The following is a 25708-nucleotide window of genomic DNA, read 5'->3' on the forward strand; positions in this document are numbered from 1 at the left end:
TTAATCAAGTCTGATTTGTATGAATCTTCTACTTTTCTGTCAGGGCTCAGGGTCATTAGGAAAACCTCTTCTGTGGTATGAGAGTTAATCATCGTTAATGAAGATTGTCTGTAGGTGTGAGTTTGGTGTCGGAACTGGGTCGACGATTTAATGATCATGTAAGCTGAATTTAACTACCTGGAAACTGCGGTTCCTCAGCGAGGCAAGCGCAGTGCGCGTGTGTGTCTGTGGAAGCGTGTGTTTTTTGAAGCGAGGGCGATGTATAGCATTTACCTATACACCAAGTATATTCATATTTGATTGGGTGTCACATATTCGGCCCAGGATAGATGGGTAATTTGTGTGTGAGTGAAAAGGTTATTGTTTCCTTAGTAAATTACTAATAAATAACTTAGTCATGGCACTTAAGATTTAATGATATGGAAGGTTTGCTATATATATATATATATATATATATAAATGAGTATTACTTTGCAAATGTAAAAGATTAAAATATTTTCTTGTAGACTAGTTTTGATATTCTGTTATCTGTACAGGTGGAGGCACAGGGCAGATGGTTGTGTGTGTATGTGTGGGTATGTATGCAAATATAGGAAAGTACGATTGAATGCTAACCTCCTGCCCAGTGCTGGTGAATATATATATATATATATATTCACTATCTTATTGCTCTCTTTCGACAGTCTATTTTCTCGTCTTCATGCCTTCTCTCTATACTAAGCTGCTCAGTACTTTTTTTGTGGGATGAGGGTGTACACTCAATTTTAAACTGGAAAACAATCTTCCAGTTTTGAGCGATTTTGTAATCATTCACTTATTTGTTTTGTTCTGATTTTGTGATGAACGAGTGAGAATATCCGTGCAGCACTTACCATAAATTAATATCAGACAAACCAGGACATGTCATGTTTAAACCATTGCAAGATATACATTATGCATGATGGTGATGATGGCGAGACATGAGAAAGACAGAGATGAAATTGATGTTGGTCTCTTTTCCTAGTCCAAAATGTAACCATAACAAACTACCTCTCTGGGGAACAGACACATTTGATTTGTATTTTTTTTATGATTCATATTTGTATTTATTGCTGTGCAGTGGCTCACATGGACAACCCAGTACCTCATGTATGAATATCACTAAACAACAAAGACGCCTTAACAGCTGTTTTATCAGATTTTTTTAAACTATTATTATCTGTGTGTACAGTATTTGTATCCGTAGCTTTCTCCAACACGTTTAAACATTCACAAACACGGACTGACAGACAACAAACGTACATGTTCACAAGAAAGCTGAGAGCTGTTAAGGTGTGGTCACTTCCATGATTGACAGTGTTCAGTTGCTGCTGGGATTGGTTGGCCATCCTCAGGCCCCTCCCCCTCTTTATTCTGACTGCTCAGTTGGATTTTGCTGCTCCGCAAAAACAAATTCCACAAAACATGACAGAGCATGGCCTTCTCTCTTTTTCTCTTTTTAAACGGTGATCTGTCAAGTGGACATCATCTACCATGCAAATCACACATGCTCAAACATTACCTCGCATATATACACTCTATGGTCAATACCTCATGCCAGGTTAATCCTAAAATGGAGTAGAAGATGGATTTGAATTGATGACAGAGTCAACTGACAAAGAGTTGATGAAGAGAGACATGCTCTTTACCTCTCTTCTGTCTGGGCACCATAGGACAGGAGATCAATAGAAAGTTTGTGGCACTAAATGGCTCATAAGTACTGAAGCACTTCTGTCTCTGAGTGAATCGGTACCATAAAGAAAACTGTAATGCAAATGCTAGCTGTTTACAGGCTAACAATAGTATGCCTGCTCACCAGGACAAAACCAGTTGAATATGACCATTCATGAAACGGTTAAAAATGTCTGTTTTTTTCTCTCTTCTTTTTCATCATTAAGTATTGTAAATTCATGTTCCTGATTTCATGTAATATTGGTCAAATGTTTTACAAATCAATAAAAGAATATAATAATAAACACTGGTTTCTTTGATTATTTTGTCATATAGAGGAGAGTGGGGTATGCTGTGTAGGCCTATTCTAGCAAAATTATTTATTTTTGTCATGTGGCCATGTGTTTAGAAAGGGCCCATTAAATATTCTCAAACCTGTTTTGTCAAAGCAAATTTTACCCATGTAATATATATTACATATAACATTTAAAGGGATACTCCACCCAAAAATGAAAATTCTGTCATCATTTACTCACCCTCAAGTTGTTGCAAACCTGTATGAGTTTCTTTCTTCTCCTGAACACAAAGGAAGATATTTTGAAGAACGATTGGAACCAAACAGTTGTTTGGCACCGTTGACTTCCATAGTAGAAAAAAAATACTATGGAAGTCAATGGTGCCCCACAACGGTTTGGTTCCAATCGTTCTTCAAAATATCTTTCTTTGTGTTCAGCAGAAGAAAGAAACTCATACAAGTTTGCAACAACTTGAGGGTGAGTAAATGATGACAGAATTTTCATTTTAGGTGGAGTATCCCTTTAAAGTTGTCCACTAGGTATATTATATTAAGCGCACATGCATTTATTTTTATGGGCACTAGATGGAGACTGTACACACACACTGAGCCTGAGGCAATCGGCTTGTGGAACAGATTATGCTGATATTTGCTAACTGCTAAGCTATGTCACTTTTACTTGTCCAAGTTTCACAACATTAAAAAGATAACATCGACAGCAGTATTGACTCTGGTCCTGGTCGCCAATGTGAACAGCGCTGCCATCCAGGAACGGTCACCAGATCTTTTTGAATGGCAATCAACAGAGAGGAGGCCACCTCAGTAGCCTACACTGGATAGATTGTGCCTTATTAATAATTATTAACCCAAATAATAAACTAATTGGCTGTGTAATAGTCTTCAAAATGTTTACCAGGGCATATTTATTTTTTGGAGAACTTTATTTGAGGTTTGCTGGAAATTTTTTTTTTTAAAGCGTTAGTTCGCCCAAAAAATGAAAATTATGTCATCATTTACTCGCCCTTAAGTTGTTCCAAACCTGTAGGAGTTTCATTCTTCTGTTGAACTAAAAAGAAGATATTTTGAAGGATGTTGGTAGAAACTTATGCAGGGTTAGAACAACATGGGTGAGTAAATAACAGAAATTTTATTTTTGGGTGAACTATCCCTTTAAGAGAAGTCATTAACATTTTGGGATAAGTAGGATCTGAGTAGGATTAATTTTTGCCATAGACGGTTTTTGCGGGAGGGGAAGGGGATTGTTGACGGGGGGTGTAGCTTTCATGAGGCACACACGCAAGGTCTCTCGCTCTCTCCGTCTCTGCCGTGCTCTCTCACCTTCACTTTCTCCTCACAATCATGACGTAGATCCACAGCTAGATCAATGAGTTTAGAAGCAATATGATTACAATGACCTCCAATTGAAGTGTCACAAAATTCTGAAATTATCGTACATTATGGGATTTTTTTCATCATTGATCGTAGGCTACATCGTACAGAGGTCAAAATTATCGTTCAAATACGATAATTATCGTACGTCTGGCAACACTGATCGTGACCTTTCCAGTATGGCAGACACGCAGTCGCAGACCTATATCAGGTAATCAGCAACATAATGTTATAACATCATCTGAATATGCATGCTTCTCCCATATAGTAGGCAAAAAACAGTAAGTGAAAGGTTTGTAGTATGTAAGAATTAACAGTATTCATAAAACAGTAGGCAAAAAGTAGCCTACCTGATGACCTGCTGCTTCTTGCTTCTGAAGTGAGCATCCAATGAACACTTTACTATCCCATGAGGCCAAAGGAGAAGATCTGTTAATGGCAGTGAAGTGAACATACTCAATGGTCACAAAGTAATTACTTATCCAAAAGAAATACCTCAGAGAGGGATTTTGGATACAGCATGTTGTCCTGAAGACCTTGATTAAGTTGTTCAGGTTGCCCTCCTTTTATAGGAGTTTTCTTTTCCATCTACAGGTTTACTTTAATGATTTAAACACAATCGCTCTGTCTAAATATGCCTACTTTCTCCCCTGGGGTCATGGGGTAATAAAGTGTCCTTCGAATGTGCACCCCCAAAAACCTTACGGAAGTAGTAGGTGATCCGGGTACTTTTTACCTACCTCGAATATGAATGTAAATTTGGACACTACACTTTTTTCACATACTATATAGTATGGAAGTATGCATGCTCAGACGCAGCGCATGTCTTCAAGTTGCTTTCATTTTGAGGAAATGAGATCTATGACAGCAGCTACTCAACCAATATTGGCTGGATTGGCGTGGGATTGCTGGGATTGAAGTTGGAGTGTTTGTTTGTGACTGTGAGTGGTAGATCTCATCTTTTGAGCATCTCTCAGATATCTTATACAAAGCAGACATGTTTTTTCCATCTGCCTGAGTACCTTCAACTCATTGTGGTGAGTGTGGGTGTGGGTGTGAGAGAGAATAAGGAGAGAATAGAGTTTATCAGGGCGCACAGTCACAAGACGATAGTTAGCAGAGCGTAGGTTGATTTTCGTTGCCGTGCGGGGAACAGGAGATAAGAGGTGCCTATTTGTGCCACAGAGTAGATGGTCGGTCGTTACCCCGATCCCAGGAGGAGAAGGGAGGGGAGACTGAACCAAAGTCAGTGAAGCTATGTGATGAGTGGTGGATTTCAAACGGTCTCCAAAATTAGAGGAAGGCCTTTTCTATATCTCTCCAGGCCTTTCTTGAGTCCTTCACACGGGAGGCATTGAATCATCATCTGTTACATAGTCTGACAAAGCTGCTCCACCACAGCTCCCGGTCAGACCCTCACAAGGAATTTGGAAAGTAGGCTAAACCACAGGTTAAGAAAGTAGAGTACCTGAACCCCGCAGACTAGACAGAGGTGCCCGGAGTCTCATATCCTACGCCTACTCTGAAACAAGAAAAACCCTTAGGTCAGGGGATACAATTAAAGGGAGATTTTATTTAAACATAAAATGACTAGGAGACCAACAAAAAGCTTCAGGAGTGGGAAAAGCCAAAACAAAAATAAAAATAGCCAGCTAACTAGTTTAACCTCTTACTTGCCCATTGAAAAGAAACAGGACAAAATAATCAACATAATCTTACCTCCCTGCGGCTAACTACAAAACAGGAGAAAAATAAACAGGCACCCTCCTCCCTACATGGATCTCTGTACAGTAAGCAGAAAGACTACCTTTCTTGTACACAAAATTACTATAGTCAATATTTACTTGATATGGAACACACTGAGCATGAGTGATATGGAACCACCACTTCGCCTCTTACGGCCCTAACTCGCTCCACATGTGCACTATTAGAAGAGACATACGGGAGAACAACACAACACAGCACTAAGCAGCATCACATAAATTTAAAAAATGATACGTAACATTAGGCTTTAAATTAGTCTTTCAGTGCCTTTAAATACTTTTCCCGACTGCAAACATTAGCGGTGGTGAGTGGTGACTCTTGGTGCTTTCATAAACCCTTTTTAAGGCTTGCATGAGATTGACCTTTGCATTTGACCTTTGAAGCCACTTTAGATCCTTCATGTATATAATATGCATAAAATCTGAGGAACAAAATTACAGAGATGTTTGATGAGCTGTCTCATAAGTCATGTATGCTTAACCTTATTAGTAATAAATTGATTCTGGTTATTTTTGACAGTCAGGTTTTTATAGACGATTATATTTAAGTTTTCTCAACTCAAAATAATGTTTTATTAATTTAAGTTCAGGAGGAGCATGTTCAGATAATCAGTCCAATCAGTGCGAGAGGAGGCCTATGTAGAGAGAGTTCACTTACCTCTGTTCCACAACGGTTTTCCAGCATCCCTCCTATCCCAGCCAGGGATTGGTTGGGGGGTACTCTGGGTTTGGGCCAATTATGAGTTCGGAGCCTTCTCCTCGGACAGCACGCCAAATACACATATTCTGTACTCTATCTGATTATCTAAGTGCGAACTAATGAACACTTTTCACCGTTACTGGCCAGGACAACAGTTAATTTATTACATGTGACAACGTGCCCCTATAACAGGAACCTGTTTACTGACAGTGATTTGTGAAGAATACTCAAGGATATTGTTTTGAAAAATGAAATACCAAGTAAGGTTTAAAAAAAACATCATTCTTTAATGGACTGACTTTTCAAAAAAAAAAATTAAACAATTTTGGAATTTACACAAAATTATTTTACAGCAAAAAAAAAAAAAGGTTTATTAGAATCTAAGCTTAATGTAACCCAAATAAGTTTTTTTGGTGTTTTCTAGTTTACATAGGCCTATATAAATTTGTGTAAGTTACTCAAAAAAAGTAATGAATTACTAGCTACTAATTACATCTTCAATAGTGTAATTAGATTACCATACTAATTATACTCTCTAAAAAAAATATTGCATTCCTTTTATAACTACTTTCTAAATCCCATATCAACCTCAACAAGTTGAACAATACAAGGATATACATGAAACTGCTCTTTTTAATTCTCATATGCAAGCAGATGCATATGAAAAATAATGCGATCATCAACAATAAACTGCATAAATCAAAACGGTCCCCGAGTGAAATGTCGACCCAGGACGAGCTATAGGACTGTGCAAGCTTTGAGTGTGTTGATGGACTCGATCTAACGTTACTCCATCTATGTTTTGATCATCACACTGAATCTGATCCAGACGTAGTCTTTGACAAAAACGTGCTCAGTGTTGCTTTTTTTTTTTTATGAAACTTACCCATATTCAAGTGTTGATAAAAAACAAATGTATGCAGCTAAATAAAACAGATTTTTTTGTTTAAAAGCAGAGGGCCTTTATATATATATATATATATATATATATATATATATATATATATATATATATATATATATATATATAAAGGCCCTCTGCTTTTAAATATATATATATATACAGTATATATATTGCATGTTCAGATATTCATACAACAAAATATTCTGGGGGCCATGGAATTTTTGTGAAAATTACCAAAAATGCTGGCTGACATTTAATTAACTTTATTTTTTTTTTAAATAATAAATTAAATGATGGTGGGGAAAGAGTTAAATACTTAGTAATGCATTACACCCAACACTGTTTATTATGAAAATAAAATCGTCTGTGCTGAAATTCACAGAATACAATGCTCTTTGGGCATGCTGAAAAGAGTAGTGTGTGTGTGTGTGTGTGTGTGTGTGTGTGTGTGTGTGTGTGTGTGTGTGTGTGTGTGTGTGTGTGTGTGTGTGTGGTGTGTGTGGTGTGTGTGGTGTGTGTGTGTGTGTGTGTGTGTGTGTGTGTGTGTGTGTGTGTGTGTGTGTGTGTGTCTGTTTAAGTGTGCAAACATGGGTCTAAATTAGGGCGGGGTGCCTTTTAGATAAAGTTCAGTAAAAGCTGAAAAATGAATGGCTGTCTTATCAACTCCTGTCCCCTCTCTATTTCTGTCTGGGTATTAATACTGTGGGCGTTTCCTTGGAAGTGTGCCCTAGCTGATATGACTGAAGATCAACTGCCTACTGAGAATTTGGTTAGCTTTACTGTAAGTATTACAAACCAGGTGCTTGCCTAAAACACAGTCTACATTCTATTCACATCATTAAATTTGGGTCAGTGTTTTTGAACCAACTAGGTCTACTAGTCTAGATCTGAAATATAATTCTGTGTAATATAATCTTTTTAAAGTGTCATAAATCATAAATAGGCTACTTTTATGGTACAAACACTACCATAAATCATAAATACTTTTTAAATATAAAAAAAAAACACAAGAACACATGCTAATGAGACATAATGTGGGTAATGGTTCTAAAGTAGGAGCCGCTAGCCATGTGGGCCTTATTCTGAAATGTTGCTTATTTTTTCTTGGGCAACCCAAGTTCGAGCCTCGGCTTGTGGTCCTTTCCTGTTCCTGTCCCCTCTTTCTTTGCTTTCTGTCTGTTCTCTATTGTCCTGTACCATAAAAAAGGTGCTTTACACATTTTATGAATAAATAAATGGCATTTGACACTGGTTCTTACCAACCATCTCGCACACTTCAGATCATCATAGTTTTTCATAACATCCAACCAGGGCAACAAGTTCAAACGTTAGTACCGGTATGTGCTTAAATCCAGGGGCGGCCTTACCTATGTTTCACCCGTTTCAATTGAAACAGGCCCCGCCCTCCAAGGGGGCCCCAACAGACCAGCAAAATCCCATTCATTTTCTCCGTAGGATATTGATTTTCAGCCATAATGTCTAAACCATTCGAGGTACATTGACCACGAGCTACGAGATTGTGAAATGAAAGATTCTGCTCCTTTAAAAGCCACAATAAGCTACGAAATCAACCTTGTTATTTGCAAAACACTGACGTCTCTGATTGGTAGAACTCGCGGTTACCATGGCGACGTTTACCACTCCCGCGAACGGCTTAAGCGATCTGAAGTATAATATCGGTAGTTTATGTATTTATACCTTTGCCTTTTTTGCCGTTAGGTTAAAATGTTATTTTGAGCAGAAAAATAATTTTAAGAGGAAATGAAACGTACAGTGGTGCTGAAAAACTAAAGATATCAGACAACAAAAGAAAAGCTTTATTCAGTCTACCAAAAGTGAAGTTACCCTGCGTGAAAGGGCGAGGCTTATTCCAACGTAAAACGCTGTATAATTGTAGTTAATAAAATAATATACCATTGATGCAAACCAACAGGAATCCTTGCTTTTTCTGCTCTATTATGTTTATGTTTTATGTGGGTAGGGCCCCATATTAGTTATTGAAACGGGCCCCCAGATGCTTAAGGCCGCCACTGCTTAAATCATATGCTAAGCTTTAATTAGTTATTTTAAAGCTATATTACAAAATATAATGATTGTGCTGTCTTTAAACAACCATTTATTAATGTTATATAGCCATGAGAGCGCCAATCTTGGTAGTGTCACACTGAATTCCTATGTAACATTAGTAAATACACGATGTTAGAAGTCAATATAGAGCTATATGCTGATTTCACGCAGCCGCCATTTTGAAATCGCTCCGGTGGGAAGAAAACCGGAAGTGTCGCTTTTAATCATAGGAGAGTCGCGAATGCGATGGCATATTGTTGTGTTAATGTAGAAATTAGTTATTCTAAAAATGTACATACATTTCTTTCATACTTTAGACTATATACAGTGAAATTAATTTATAAATAAAACATTTTTTATATATAATTCAGAGCGTAAAAAAAGAAGCAGGAACGAACTATACATACCCTATATTGGATATTAACATCCAATAGTGTAAATCGCGGCAGCAGCTTCAGGTTGGTAGTCCAAGGCATTGTTGTTTATCTGTACTTCCGGGGTTCTTCCCACCGGAGCCTCACTTTCGATTTCAAAATGGCGGCAGCGTGAAATCAGCGTATTAAACTCAATCGTCCCATGCATCACGTGGAAAACCCCCGTTGCTTCGTGTCTCCTCAGTTTAGCTCATGCTCAGAATGTCAAAGTAGCAGTGAAATGTCATTCACACACAAACACAGACACGGGTGCACAGATCAGGGCAAATGGAAAGGAATGCGGTGAGGTCACCACAGGTATTTACTGGCACAACATACAAAATAGTTAAGTGTTTTTTACTTTTAAAACATGGAGGACACGCATGGGCTCGGCTCATTTTGAAACTGAGATTGGGGATGCATTTGCAGGTGGTTGTGCAAGTGGCCTGGGGTGGTTCTTATATGGGGCAGCCTTTTCGCGTGTGTTTCTGATTAAAACCACATTGTCTTCTCTGCTGTCTCAGCAAAGAGCCTAGGTATCTACATAGACAAACCTGGATAGAGCGCGCAAACAGAGAATGAGAACGTCTCAGTGAAGGGGGGTGAGGTCAAAGCTTCCTGTAAAGCGGTAGAGCAGGTGCAAAACCAAACACAGACACATACATTGACACACACAGAAACACTATATGCATGTTGAGCTCCAATGTACAAATTGGAGGGCCATTAAATATCATCATGCAGAGTTGATAACAAATAGTTTGATCATATGAAGCAAATCATTCATTTGATGCCAGTGCAAATGCAGAGGTGACAACTGATCAAAAAGCCACAGAACCACAAACCTCTTCTAAATTACTTGCAACATTTTAACCAGCTCAGAGAAGAAGTCAGTGATTGAAAATGTGAGAAAAATCAAGGATGAAATAAATAAAGACTTCTTCCTTTCATGAAGATTTCACGTATAACAACCAAATTGGGGTTTGGTTTTTAAATATTAATTTTCCAACTATTTGTTTGCAATATCCCCTCTCTTTTAGTAGAATATAGCCTACATATCTCAGTATCTCTACTGAGCACAATTTGCAATAAGTTTGATTCTAAAGTAGTTTTGCTTTTTTTCTCAAAAGCATCATGAGCATCAGGAGCCAATGCTTCTACAATCTACTTAGGCTTATGATGCTTTTGAGAAACGCAGCCCAGAATGGTTGTAGCACTTTTTGTCTAATTGCAATTTGTAAATAGTAATAACTGCAAATAAGTTTTGCCTTTGCCTTTGGACCAATGTCTTGACCTCCACTGGCTGAGTTCCAGATTTTTGAAAATGTCTTCATAAATAAAATAAAATAAAATAAAACAAGACGTTTTGAGGACATTTGAAGTAGTCCTCGCTATATGAGAAGTTCCTAAATTAGCCAAATCATGTTTTGCATTATATCAACAGGTTTGTGTGGGTTTGGGCTAGCATTTTTGTACAGTATAAAACCATTGCGCCTATGAGGTGTCCTCATTAATATAACGGAACCAACATGTTTGTGTTGATGCTTGACATGTAAACATGTTATGTGACCTGAAATGCAAAATATATCACTGGTCTCTCCTGTTTATTTACCGGATTCTATATATTTAGTGATTTGGTAAAACATTTGTATTCGAATTTTTATAAAAATTTAAATTGCTCGTAGTGCGCCTCTCTTATTTTTCTCACTTGAATGTCTTTTGACTTTCCATCCCAGAATAACCCTTTACTGTACATTAGTTGGTAAGGGTGGCACCAGATAATAGCGTGTGCCCTGCCTTCCTTATCTTTCAAATACACAGTCTTCCTTTACGTGACTCTGCCAGCAAACCATTTTGCAAGCTAAATTGTGGCTATTGCAGACATTAAGCTATCAATCATTTGCATGCACAACTTGGATTCCAAATGAAATCATTGATAGATTAGTTCGTAGAGAGAAGCAAACAACTGTTGGTGTTGTGAGAAGAGAGGAAGCTCAACAGGAGGGGCTTCAGAGTTGACAGCGTGAACATAAATGTAGCTAGATGTCACTCAACGAAATCACACCTTTGGAGCTCGCTGTCGTCTGCAGGTGGTTTGAATTTAGATTTCTGTAGTTCTGCTTTTCATTTTTAGAAGTGGCCAGCCAGAAAGTGCAAATGCATGTTATGTGTCATTTTTAGATGAACACTTGGTGCCTGGAAACGTATTAGAGGTGGAAAAGCTATGCTGATGTGACAGGTAAGAGACCTGCATGTGTTTAAACTTTATTTGCTATGTTCAGTTACCATATAGACAACTGAAATATCTGCCACATCGCAGGCTTCATGTAATATTATTATAACTTAACAGGTCAAATATAATGGCATGTATTCGATCAAAGGTGGAAGTGTAATATAGTATTTCATTTTGGATTGAACTATTGGTCAGACTTTGAATCTTTTTGAGTAAGATTATTTGGTTTCATTAGTTTAGTATTAGAACAATATATATATATAAGCATGTCAATCACCTATTTGCTATGTGTGTGTGTATAGCATGAAACCCTTAAAATGTGAGATTTGCACTTTTTAGTCTTTCAGCTGCTTTTATTCATTCTTAAAGCTTAATAAATAAATAAAATAAAAATAAAAAGCTTTTAAGCTGCAAAAAAATACCCTGAACTTTTGGTAGTTAGACTTGTTCTGCATTGCGATGATTTTGTCATCTTGACTGAAATGTTTCCCAAGAGCCATTTAAGTCAAATATAGGTCAGGCAAATTGTAGGATGAGAATAGCATACCATACTTACATAAATCACCCCTAAATCAGACAAACAATTCTAATTTTAGCTTCAGGAAGTGGATGAGTTTCTTCAATGTGCGTTTTAATAGAGCACTTCCTTGTCAGCTGGAGGGTTACCATAGTGATCCAGCCTAGATTGAGTGCAGCATGGTTTCTGCGGTAGCATACAACGAAATGGTGATGATGTTTTGGTATGTGTTGAGTTCATAAAAAAAAAATACAGAGAAGGACACTACAGAAACTGAAAAGCCATTTAATGTCTTCTCGCTCTAGGGGAACTGTTGTTGGGGGCGGGTAAAGTAAGTCCTGCATTGCTGAACCTATTGGACTAAGGACTGTTGGCTTAAAGGATACCCCCCCCCCCCCCCCCCCCCCCCCCTCCCATTACAATTGTAATATAGATATCTACATAGACCCTCACTGTTAAAGCCCCTGGTTAGCATGCATACTGCAGTGTAATTTGAAACAAGCCTGCTCTGGAACCATTGATATTCAATATTCCAGTTTCAGAACTGATATTCTGTCTCATCCTCATTATTCAGATGTCTCAACATCCGCACAGGAAGCTGGAGAGAGGGAGGGAGAGCGCACAAGTGGGAAAACAGCCATTTAATCAGCCTTTGAATAAAAAGAAGAGTGAACAGAGTATACTCATGTTTTTCTTTTTCCACAAATATATATATTTTATTGTATACCAGTGTCAGAAAGTGTTAATTAATTAATTTTTAGTTAAGGGTTGATATTTGGCCCATTGGATTGATTTTAGGGGCAAATATTTGTTTCTGTATGTAAAAGAATGGCTTGCCCATTTATTTCTAAAACGAATTAAATTGCAACTAGAATGCTTAGTGTCTGAACCCATACAGGCCTAGAGTAGAATATTATGAGTATGACATATTTAAAATGTCAGATAAACATTTCTTTTTTGCTCTGACATTTTTCATCTGCATTTTTCACCAAGCCGTGGTTAATTTCTGACCCTGTTGTATACTGTAATTCCGTATGGTGTTTCTAAACATAATTTGTCTGTTCTGGTGTGATTTTATGATTGGCAGGTGCCGTTGCCAGTGACCAGGTGAAACGAATACTAAATCAGCATATTCGCAAGAAGCTGATCAGGTTACAAACAATAAAAACCTGCCATTACTGTCTCCTTACTCCGTACTCCTTAGAAATATTGATCCCCATGGTAAAAAAATATGAGCAAAGCAGGCTATGAAAATAAATCTACATTGTTTATCTAACATCTGTAAAAATCTAACCTTTCATTGACCTAAACAATTGAAAATGGTGGGAAAATCTATTATGAAATAAATGTTTTGCTCCAATACACGTTGGCCACAATTATTGGCCCCCTTTTATTCAATACTTTTTGCATTTGCCAAGATAACAGCTCCAAGTCTTCTTGTAATGCCTGATGAGTTTGAATATCACCTTAGTTCACCCCACAAATTTTCTGTAGGGTTCAGGTCAGGAGACTGGAATGGCCATGGCAGAACCTTCATGTTGTGTTTAGTGACCCATTTTTGTGATCATTTTTTATGTTTGTTTTGGATCATTGTCCTGGTGGAAGATTCAACCACGGTCCAGTTATAAGATTTCTTGCAGGGGCAATCAGGTTTCGATTTTTTTCATCTTGTGGTATTTTATCGAATCCATGATACCATTTATCTGAACAAGATGTCCAGGACCTCTGGCAGAAAAATAATTAAGCAGTATATTTAACTGTGGGCATGAGGTACTTTTTTAGCCCAGTGTGCACTAAACCAATCTTGTGTGTTTGTTGTCAAAAACATATATTTTTTAGTTTCATCTGACCATAGAACCCAGTCCCGTTAGAAGTCCCTGTAGTTTCTGGCACGTGAATATGCTGGAATTTGTTTTTGGATGAGAACAGAGGATGTTTTTCTCGAAACCCTCCTAAACAACTTGTGGTGATGTAGGTACTGTTTGATATAGCCTATTTGTTTTGAGGCTTTCTGACTCCAAGACTCAACTAATTTTTTCAAATCCTCAGCAGTGATCCTTGGAGAGTCTTTGTGCATTAAGACAATATAGATATGTCCTCTTCCAGGCAGATTTGTATAGTTGATTGGAAATAATCATTGCTCTGATGTCGGAAATGGACATTTTTATAATGCTATTTTCTTACAGCTCTTTTATTTATTTTGTGAAGCTCAAAAATCCTTTGCTGCACATCAGAAATACAAAGTTCTGTCATCAAACACTAGATGGCACATGTTGATAGGTCCTTAACTCAATCTATGTGCGATCACATCATTCTCTATAGGGCACAGCTGATTGGATCCTCCTGTATCAGTAACCAATGAGCTCGCTGCTTAACCTTTTTAAATACTTGGTCAGAATTTGCTGTAGCAGTTTGTAGCGTGTTTTCAGAAACCCTCCACCTTCCCCAGCTCCACCTGTATAAGATCTGCTATGGGTAATTCATGTATGCTATTTTGTACAGCAGCAGCATGTCTTACTTTCTTACAGCAGCGTGTCCTTTATGTATTGGCAGTAGCAATAACCAACAGCAGCAGGATAGCATAACTATTTTGCCAAGACCAAACTTATAAACATTGTTTATATCAATTACCATGCTAAACACTTTGAGAGTTGTCATGACAGAACTATATTATTTGTTTTTTTACCCATTGTGATTGATTATTTGTGACCCTGGACCACAAAACCAGTATTAAGTTGCACGGGTATATTTGTGGCAATAGCAAACAAAACACTATGGGTCAAAATTATCGAAACCCAAAAATCATTAGGATATTAAGTAAAGATCATGATCCATGAAGATATTTAGTAAATTTCCTACCTTAAATATTTCAAAATTTTATTTTTGTAAGTGGATGCAGCACAATCGCCAACAGAAATGGAAACCTTTAAAGGCGATATTCTCAATATTTAGATTTTTTTGCACCCTCAGATTCCCGATTTCAAATAGTTGTATCTCGGCCAAACATTGTCCTATCCTAACAAACCATACATCAAAGGAAACATGGAAAAGCTTATTTATTCAGCTTTCATGTGATATATAAATCTCAATTTAAAAAAATTGACACATAAGACTGCTTTTGTGGTCCAGGGTCACATTTAGGAAATATTTATACTCCTGTGAAACAGGAAGTCATGGCTGGACAAAGTTTCATGTTCCTAGTAAAAAAAAGTAATGTGAATGGGAATATACTTCAGAGACATTTTACTCATAAGAATTTCTAGGGGTTCTACTAACTCTGGCCATGTATTGGTAAAAACATTTCTTTCATAATGTAGTTTCCTCCCACTTTCAAATGTTTTGCTGACAGGTTCGATTTTTGCGATTTTTTTTTTTAAATGAAGGATCAAAAGGATAAACAATTCAGATTTATTTTCACAGCTGTATTTGGCCATATTTACCAAGGGAGGGCAATACTTATTACCTCAACTGTATACTGTAGGTTGCATTTTAATTGTGAAATTGGAGGGTTTTTTTTATTTTTATTTCTTCTTTCTCAGGAAATCTGAAAGTCGGGATCCACAACAGCTGCGTGCATCCAACACACCTGACTCTTATTTTGAGGAAGACAATCCATTAAGAAGAACAGGTGACACATGTACACATTCAAATTAAGGTGTGAGCTTGAAATGAGCAAACATCGAAGAGCTTATAACGAATATAGTCTTCATGTATTTATACTGTAAATATACATTTGTGTGTGTGTGTGTGCATGTTTGTGAGAAGCCTCAGAGCCAATTCTAAAGCTGCGACCAAAGAGAAGTGTAAACTCGAGAAAGAACCCACTGCAGTGTAAAACCAGTGCGCCCCCTGCTGTCAGATCCTCTGAATTTATGGGTGTGTATAAATTCACATAAGTGAAGCTGTTTCAAAAGTGTCATATTTTTCATCTCTATCATAAACAAAAAAAAGCAAAGATCCTGTAGTGACCTGCTGTCTGCATTTTTGTAGAGGTATCTTCCAGTTCTGCTTCAGAGTCCAGGAGAAGTTTATCACCAGATAAAAGGATGAGCCATCAAGAGCCACAGACCTATAGCGCATCATCATACAAGGTCTGTTATTGGTTTTAAAATAATTAATATTTAATTGATGTAAAGCTGCATAACAGTGTTTTTAAATTGAGAGAAGACTTTTATAAAATTTTATAGAAATGAAAATTAATTTTAAATATATATATATATATATATATATATATATATATATATAATGCATACTTGGAAAAAGGTATCTTATGCTCACCAATGCTTCAAATACAGTAATAATGTAATTTTATTACAAAATAAAATAACTTTTTCCTGTTTTAAGATATTTTCAAATGTAATTCATTCCTGTGATGGCAAAGTAAAATTTTCAGCATCAATACTCGATCTCGCATGATCCTTCAGAAATCATTTTAATGTGCTGATTTGGTGATCATGAAACATTTCTTATTATTATCACAGTTGTAAATGGTTGTGCTGCTTAACAATTTTGTGGAAACTGTGATATTTTATTATTATTATTATCAATGTCCAAAAACATTTATCATTTATTTGAAATGTTTTGTAACAGTATAAATGTGTTTACTTTCATAAAGCAACCCTGCTAAAAAAAAAAAGAAAGTATTAATTACTTTTTTTTTAAAAAAAATCATAGGCTACTGACTCAATCTTTTGAACGGTAAGTTTATTTGGTAATGCTACAATAAGCCTGCACTTTGCTCATTGCTGATTGCAGCTACTTTTCCTCAGGGTGAATCTCCTCTACACATTGGCGTTCAGAACCCCATCCTCTTGTCTGGATGTTCTACCGCTCATTTACAGCCACTGAGCACACCGGTCTTTACCTTTCATCCACATAATTTTCTTACAGGTAGGCAAACACACACATTCACTGATCTTGAGAGTAAAAAATAAATAAATTGGTGTAAAAAAAAATTTCGTGTTATTTGCACTTTCTCTCTCACAGTCCCACTCCCAGAACATTGTGTAGTGATGTCACATAGGCCTTTGTGCAAAACCCAGTCGGAACCTTCTTTTATTCACCATTATACGCACATACACACTCAGACTCTTATGGTTCCACACCCCATGTACCATCAGCAGAGGCCACAGGATACATTCCAACAACACGCTCCAAAAAAGGTAAGGCAAATGCAAATGTCTTTGCGCGCAAACACACAGAGTTCTTTTTCACAAGCTCTATCTCTTTATAAGGTACCTGTTCACTCATTGTGGCCTGTGTCTTCTGGAGAGCTGGAAAGGGACAGAGAGAGAGCGAGAGAAGCAGTAAGCGTTTCATCTCAAGCCCCGCTTGATAACTGTTGCAGTAATACCCCGGGAGAACTGCACAGTAAAGAATATTGGGATTGGCAAAACAAAAAATACCACCGGAAACTTGAACGTGTGCAATCCTCTCCAGACACCTTTGAAATAAATCTGCCTTCACATTTAACCTCGCCTCTTGCCCGGAATGTAAGGAGCAAACCAAAATACACCACAGGTAGGAGGAAAGAGGGTGTCACAACAAAACATCCGTTAAAACAACCTGCGGAAAATAGTTTGGGGGTGTTTAAAAAATAACACTAAGAAATATTTAAATGTTTTTGTATAATTTATAATAAGTCACTAATCAAATACGGAAATTGTACAAATAGGACATCATGTTCTAGCTCCCATTGAAGCACTTTAGGATTTAGACAAATCCTAGACAAATCAGGAACTTGAGATCAAGCATCTCAAGCACTACTGTCATAAAAAAGGGTGACATGCCAAACACCAAACAGTATATTCTAAGTACTAAGAGGTTAATATTTAAGTGCAAGTTCGCCAAGTTTCAACCTGCTTTGTATTGTTACAATGTCGGTACTGTAGTATATGTAAATGAACAAAGTTTAATCTTTATTTGTGTTACCTGGACCGAGAAATTACTGTTTATTTGACAGCTCCAGGTCTTTCGTGAAAACTACAGATTATATTTTTCATTTTTGCATCCCTGCCCTCAGAGGGTTAACAAAACAGTTGTTGTAAGAGTATGTTTATCTGTGAAAATTGTATCGAACTTGTATCAAACCTAATCACAGGGTTGCCCAACGGCCAATCAAAAACAGCCCAAAAGTAGCCCAAAGACCATATCCCAAATATCAGAACTCAAAAATATACCATTCCCATATGTAAAATATTTTTTTTTACAGTCATTGTTATGCAAAAAACAAAACAAAACAAAAAACACTATATCATGGGGATTATAAACATAACTCAAAAGCTCCCTACCAGTGGCCCTCCTTCACAAAACTTAACTTCCAGCACAGTTTTATCATTGGTAGAAGATCAAATATTTCAATACAAACATTTCAGTCAATCTAATCTATGCAATATGTCAAAACTTAAACGCGCAGGGGAAAAAATCAACCCGTGGCACTGGCAACAGTTTAAATGTAGCCCAATTCACTGGGAAAACCATAAACTTGGCAACCCGTTCTATCCAATAGGAGCAGACTAGAAGTGGCCTTGGATGGCAACATGCCCAGTGCATTATGGGTGTAGAAGTTTTCCTACCTATTTGGCAAAAGGGTAGACAACAGCTCTTTTTCTCTGTATTCTCTAGTCAGCACCGGAAAGAAGGAAGAGAGAAGGAAAACAGGGTAATTGACAAAGAAATGTAAAATAGATTAAATAGAAAAGTAAAATTTAATAAAATAATTTATACCACTAAATGACAGACTGACTATCTGTCCGAAACACACAAACACAGATAAGCAGAGTGATAGGAAGATCGTGAAGTCCCAGTGTTGTTGGACTGAATATCAGCACTCTTGTAAATGTTGTATAAAATGCATGTACTGTATGTATATAGTATGTATGTGTGTGTGTGTGTGTGTAGGTTTGGTGTATGACTCTCGTATGCTGAATCGTGTGTGTGACTGTGGAGATATCAGCTTTCACCGTGAACATGGTAACAGAATTAGAAGTATCTGGTCAAGATTGCAGCAGTGTGGCCTCAGGGACCAGTGTGAGGTAAACAATCCTGAACAAATTATATACTGTATATAGCTGTAACTATTATTGCAGTGGTGAGAAGTTACATCCATGTGTGTTTGTGTTTGTGTTTTAGTGGGTTAAAGGCAGGCTGGCCACTTTTGAGGAACTACTGTCAGTTCATTCAGGGCAACATAGTTTTCTTCATTCTGGGCTCTTAAAAACCAAATCAAATAGTTCCTGCAGTACAGCAGCACTGAATATGGCATTCGGCAGTGTGATCGAGCTGGCTCTGCATGTGGCTAGAGGAGAGCTAAGGGTGAGATTCCTTTTGTCCACAATTCTTTCTCCTATAACCACACATATTCTCACTTCTTCTTTTTCTGACTCATCCTTAGAATGGGTTTGCTTTGGTCACCCCTTCAGGATACCATGCATCACATTCTCAAACAAAGTGAGTTGCACTTTACAACATCAACATGAAATGGTGTTCACAGCCACTTTCGCCTAAAGTAAAACGGGTAAAGTTCCCCAAGAAAATATATAGAATATTATTTATTAGCATTTTTGATATAAACTTCAGTAGCAGTAATAACATACACTAGAACATACACATTCAGAAATTTGGGGTTAGTTCGATTTTTTTTTTTACTTCTATTCAGCAAGGACACATTAAAATGATCAAAATTAAATTTAAAGTGACTTTTACATCGTTGCTTTGCCATTTTACATCGTTGCTTTGCCATCACAGGAGAAAATTACATTTTAAAATATATTAAAATAGAAAAGTTATTTTAAATTGCAGTGATATTTGACTATATAACTGTTTTACTGTATTTTTGATCAAATAAAAGCAGCCTTATTGTGCAAAAGAGACTCCTTTCAAAAACATTAAAACATCTTACCCGACCCCAAACCTTTGAACGGTAGCTTAAGTAGGTAAATATTGCTGTATATTACTGTTTTTTTTTTTTTTTTTTTTTTTTTTTTTATAATGTACATCTCTGAAACTTTCACAATAAGTCCAGGGAGGGGGGGGTTTCAGACGGTAAGTTGCACTATAAAATACTGATCTCTCTCATTGTGTCTGTTACAGTGGCTCCTGTATGTTTAATTCTGTGGCCATTGCGGCTAAACAGCTTCAGGACCGAATAAAGGTTAAAAAGATCCTTATAGTCGACTGGGTAAGACACACAAAAACAGTATTTACCTTTGTGGATTTATTTCCACACTTACACATATTTCCACTTACTGATAAAGGGTATTTGACCATGAGATTTTACAACCCATTTCCTGAAGAGTTGGGACATTTTGTAAAATGCAATAAAATTCACTATATGTGAATCTCTTTAACCTTTTTTTTAACTGACAAAAGTTTTCAAAATGTTTTCACTGAACAACATAATTGTATTTTGTAAATACAAACAAATTTTGATATTGATGGCTGCAACACACTACAAGAAAGTTGGGACAGAGGCAAATTAAAAGTGAAAAAGATTATCCAAGTTAGATTATTCAACTCTTTTGAACCAGTCCACAATGAATGGGTATCGTATTTGGGTGTAAAAGAGCTTCTCAGACTTTGCAAGCAAAGATGGGTCATGGCTCACCACTTTGACAATTCTCTCATGATATTTGGCACAAACAATTCAAAAATGACATTTCTCAATGCAAGATTGCAAAGAATTGATGTCTTTCACCATCTACCATTCATGATATTGTGAAAAGATTCAGGGAATCCAGAGAAATCTCAGTCTATGTAGTGCAAGACAGGAGACCTCTGTTGAATGTGCGTGACCTTTGAGCCCTCAGATGGCATTGCATGAGAAACTGTGTTAAATACAGCCACGTGTTCAGGAGTACTTTAGAAAACCATTTTCACTGAACACAGTCTGACGCTGCATTGAGAAAAGCAACTCTGTGACTCAAGGAGAAAGGTATACATCAGTTCAATGCGGAGATGCTGCCGAGTTCTCTGGGTCTAAGCTCATCTCAGATGGTCTAAAACACAGTGGAAATGTGTGCTGTGGTCAGATGAGTCCATGAAAAAAAATGGACATCGAGTTCTCAGTCCTAACGATTTTCATCAGTGACGGGTGCGAAAGCAAACATCTGTCCTGGTATTGGGGTGCATCAGTGCAAATGACAAGGGTGACTTGCATTTGTGTGAAGGTACCACTGACATGGAGGCATATATTTGGATTGCACAGAGATATAAACTGCCATCAAGATGACATCTTTCCTGAAAACCGAGTGGTTTCTAGACACTCCACACTGTAGAAGGGATGTGCCTGACTGCAGTCCAGATCTGTCTCTTATTGAAAATGTATGACCCATCATATAAAGGAGAATCGGTCGGTGACGACAACAGACTGTTGAGCAGCTGTCTTGTATCAGACAAGATTGGGCAAATATTCCACTTGCAAAACTTCAACAGTTAGCATCCTCAACTCGCAAATGATTAAAAAGTGTAATTGAAAGGAAAGGAGTGTGTAGCAGCCATCAAAATCGAAACTTGTTTATATTTACAAAATAAAATGAAGTTGGTCAGTGAAAACATTGGAAATATTTTCTTTGTACATTTGTCAGTTAAATGAAGGTTCAAGAGACTTCTTGATTTTATTGCATTTAACAAAATGTCCCAACTATTCTGGATATGGGGTTGTAGATTTAGATCCAGTAGACAGTGTATATTGTACTGTGCCTAGTCAGGATTTCTTAAGTTTAAGCTTCACCTGATTTCTTATCTCCTTCTTGACTTCAACAATCATACTTTTTGCAATTTAATTTGCCGATGCTAGAGGTACAAAGATTACACACTTCATATACGTGTATGAATCAATGAGGTTTCCAAAAGGTTTGTGTTTTTATTAATCATTGCACTCCCCTGCACTTTTATCAGGGTCTTCATCATGATAATGGAACTGAGGAGATATTCTACACCGATCCTAATGTCCTCTATATATCCCTGCATCACTATGACAATGGTTCTTCATTCTATGGTACTGGAGGACCATCCATGGTTTGTTTTGTGTATATTCTTCTATGAAACTATAAAGTGTATCTGATATTTTGGCAAATCTGTGCTTTCTTTAAGTGTCATACTGCTATGTCTGCATGTAAATGTAAACTAACTGAATGTATTGCAGATAGGATCTGATAAAGGGGAAGGCTATAATGTAAATGTGGCGTGGTCAGGAGGGCTGAGTCTTCCAATGGGAGATGCAGAATACCTAGCTGCATTCAGGTAATATTCTGCCGTCATTTTAGTGTGTTTAGTGTCATTCTAGTCTCACGTTAAAGGGATAGTTTGGCCAAAAATGGAAATTCGGTCATCATTTACTCAACCTTATGTTATTCCAAACCTGCATGATTTTCTTCTGGGAACCTGTTTGCAGTTTCATCTGGTGCCACTATTGCGTCTACATGTACCAATTAATCAAATATTGTGTCTCTCTTTATAGAACCGTAGTTATGCCTATTGCTCATGAGTTTTCCCCAAATGTGGTGCTGGTTTCAGCTGGTTTTGATGCTGCAAAGGGTCACTCAGATTCTCTGGGTGGATACATGGTCTCAGCAAAATGTATGTATTAAAAATACAAACTGTGTAGATTTTGTGCCTTCAATTTCCAAATGATAGTGCAATATATATATACACTACCGTTCAAAAGTTTGGGGTCGGTACGATTTAAAATACTTTTAAAAGAATTCTCTTCTGCTAACCATGGCTGCGCTTATTTGATTAAAAATACAACAAAAATCAGTTATAGTATTAAATATTATTCCAGTGTAAATCAGCTGTTTTCTGTGTGAATATATAGTAAAGTGTAATTTATTCCTGTGATCAAAGCTGAATTTTCAGCATCACCAGTGTCAGTGTCTTCAGTGTCAAATGATCCTTCACAAATCAGTATAATATGAGGATTTGATGCTCAAGAAACATTTATATTATTATCAATGTTGAAACAGTTGTTGGTCTGTCAGTTGTACAGGTTTTTTTTTTTTTTTTTAGGATTCTTTGATGAATAGGAAGTTCAAAAGAACAGCATTTGTTTGAAATAGAATCTTTTGTAACATTATAAATGTCTTTACTGTCCTTGATAAATAAAAGGATTGATTTCTTTCCTCCAAAAAATAAAAATAAAATTCTCACTGACCCCAAACTTTTGAACGGTAGTGTATATATATATATATATATAGTTTAATGTTAACTTTGAAATATTACTCAAATTTTATTCCTATTTAGTTTACTGTTAACATGTTTACATAGTACTGTAATAAGCATGAAGATACCAAGCACATAAATACTGGGTAAAATTATTAGTATTTTTTTTATATTACCTTGCTGTAGTTTAAAAACTATTTAATAATTTAAATCGTTTTTAGTGATAATTTTCCGTACTGAATAAAATATTTTTTTGTTGTTGCCTTATTAGCTCACTAGGTTTTGCAAGAGTATTATATTATCTGAGCTTGAGAGTGTTTGTGCTTGTCTGCATTTTCTTGCTCTGTAGGATTTCCCCTAAGAATAAAAATAAGAGTCCTTCAGATGGGAAGCAGAAGAACTTATAATGACTATGCATTTTTGTTGGGACTCAAAAGTTATTGGCTAAATCATGACTAATACCCATGTCAGCTCGTGAATGTGTCAAGTCATTAAGGCTCTCATATGACACATGTTAAACCGTTATATCAAGAGTCGCTGATATTTTTGTAACTAATGACTAATGTGACTGATACCTTTATGTGACATTTGCCACTGACCGAATATGGGTTTTTAAGTTTTTATGTGATATGTCTCAGGTTTCGGGTTCTTGACCCGAAAATTAATGGAGTTGGCTGAAGGTCGAGTGGTGTTGGTGTTAGAGGGAGGTTATGACCTCATATCCCTCTGCGATGCATCTCAAGCCTGTGTCAGTGCTCTCGTGGGAAATGAGGTGTGTGTGTGTGTGTGTGTGTGTGTGTGTGTTGCTAACAGATGCCAACATGAACATGTTTAACACCGTGGGTATTGCATGAATTGAGTATTTTTTGTTTCTGCAGCCTGAGCCTTTAGCTGAGGAGGAATTACAGAGGATTCCCTGTGCCAACGCGATCGAATCTCTGGAGACGGTACTGCGTGCTCAGAGTGAGAATAGCTCAGTTTGTGTTGTTTATTTTCTGTGGTCTTGATCTTTTCTTTTCATGCTTCTCTCTGTCTCCCTCTCAGGCAGGTACTGGCGTTCAGCGAGCTCAATGCTGAAGACTGTGTCTCTGTCTTATGTAAAAGGAGAGAGGAGATACTCGGCAGGCACTGAAGCTGCTTTAGTCCTTGGTGGCCTTACTATGAAAGTTCCAAACAGAAGCCGGTAAGACAACAGTAGAGTGCAACATTCAGGTTCCCTGTGTAAAAATTCCACTAATTTTATCCATAAGGAAATTGATTTTTAATAGTAACTTTTATAGACAGACCTGCTGTGAACTCCGAGGTTGTAAATCGAGGGTATGTGCTTTTGCTGAAGCCATCAGTTTGCATTACTATTTTTATTCAACTTACTTTTTAAAGAATCGTGTGTCATAGTGGAATTCCTGGTAAAAACTACATTACCCATGATTCTTCAAAAATCTCCACCAATCAGAGTGTCACGATGAGCAAAAGAGCTCTACAGGGAACACCCTCTCCCATGAAGCACTGTGATGGATGTAATCGAGTCTCCCTACACTATAAAAATATAACTTAAAATATATTATTTCTGTATATAATATGCAACTGCAAATGAATACATTTATATTTCTCTGTTGTTGTTAATTCGATTATGTCATTCACAATGCTTCATAGGATTGTAGTTTTTCTCATTAAATCCAAGTTTTCAAATACTTTTTTGCTGCAAAGTTTGTAATGTGACTGGTTGGTTTTGTTAATGACTTATAACACTTTGACAAATACTTTTTTTTTTTTTTTTTTTTATCCCTGTGGGAAAATAGAATGGGAAAAATACTTCCGTAACCAACCCTGCTGAAAAAGCAGTTGTGCACTGTTGCACTCTATGAGCTTCCAGTATTAGCATATTGGACTAACGTTGCTAGAGATTAACTGAAACTAACAAAACTATTGAATATATTGAGCTTGCTCTTGCTTTGTATCTGCTTTGTAGTTTCCCAAATGAGCCAATGGAGCATGATGAAGATGATTCAATGTAGAAGTCTTACTCCTTTTCTGGGAGACTTCATTCCTCTCCAAGCAGAAGCTGGACATCCTGTGCTTTAACTGACTGAAGCTACTGTAATATTACTGTGTGAGACAGGAGACCATCCTTAGGAACTGAGATCAACAAAAGAACTTTACTGTCATAATCACATCTAGTGTGTGATTTATTCAAATGCTGACTCGTGTTTTTGATTTTGGAATTATAGATTGCACATGAAGCCTCTGAGAAATGTCAAACAAGGATATCTTAGTGCAAATTTATGAGAAAAATTAAGTGAAATGTTTTCACAGGTCTTATCCAGAATTTTTTTTATAGGAGTTTGATCATCTGTACCATAGAGATATATACACTACCGTTCAAATGTTTAGGGTCAGATAGAGTCATTTCTAAAAATAAAATAAATAAATAATGCTTTAATCCAAGGATGCTTTGTTTTCATCAAAGAATCCTGGAAAAAAAGTACCACGGTTTCCACAAATATATATATATATACAGCTCAACTGTTTTCAACATCGACAGTAATAAGTGTTTCTTGAGCATCAAATCAGCAGAATGAAA

General features: G+C 36.8%; 1 protein-coding gene across 3 annotated transcripts; it reads left to right on the plus strand.

The window, feature by feature from the left end:
• The first annotated feature begins 11126 nt into the window (after positions 1–11126).
• hdac7b (histone deacetylase 7b) lies at positions 11127–25473 on the plus strand. 3 transcript variants are annotated; one of them, XM_056253934.1, is made up of 21 exons: positions 11127–11307; positions 11399–11456; positions 12542–12644; positions 13055–13118; positions 15507–15595; positions 15733–15843; positions 15958–16058; positions 16737–16857; positions 16954–17129; positions 17202–17487; positions 18868–19001; positions 19099–19281; positions 19361–19416; positions 20059–20146; positions 21865–21984; positions 22112–22209; positions 22427–22545; positions 23766–23899; positions 24006–24090; positions 24172–24310; positions 25097–25473. In XM_056253934.1, the coding sequence occupies exons 3-21, from the start codon at positions 12542–12544 to the stop codon at positions 25140–25142; spliced, it is 2253 nt and encodes a 750-aa protein (XP_056109909.1). In that variant the 5' UTR covers positions 11127–11307; positions 11399–11456; the 3' UTR covers positions 25143–25473. The 3 variants fall into 3 exon arrangements, with proteins under 3 accessions (XP_056109909.1, XP_056109908.1, XP_056109910.1); XM_056253933.1 differs by having other exon boundaries at positions 11127–11456; XM_056253935.1 differs by lacking the exon at positions 15733–15843 and having other exon boundaries at positions 11127–11456.
• Positions 25474–25708: the final 235 nt, after the last annotated feature.

Source organism: Rhinichthys klamathensis, unplaced genomic scaffold, assembly GCF_029890125.1.
Source record: "Rhinichthys klamathensis goyatoka isolate OS25496 unplaced genomic scaffold, OSU_Roscu_1.1 h1tg000109l_1, whole genome shotgun sequence".
In the NCBI taxonomy this organism is placed as follows: domain Eukaryota; kingdom Metazoa; phylum Chordata; class Actinopteri; order Cypriniformes; family Leuciscidae; genus Rhinichthys; species Rhinichthys klamathensis.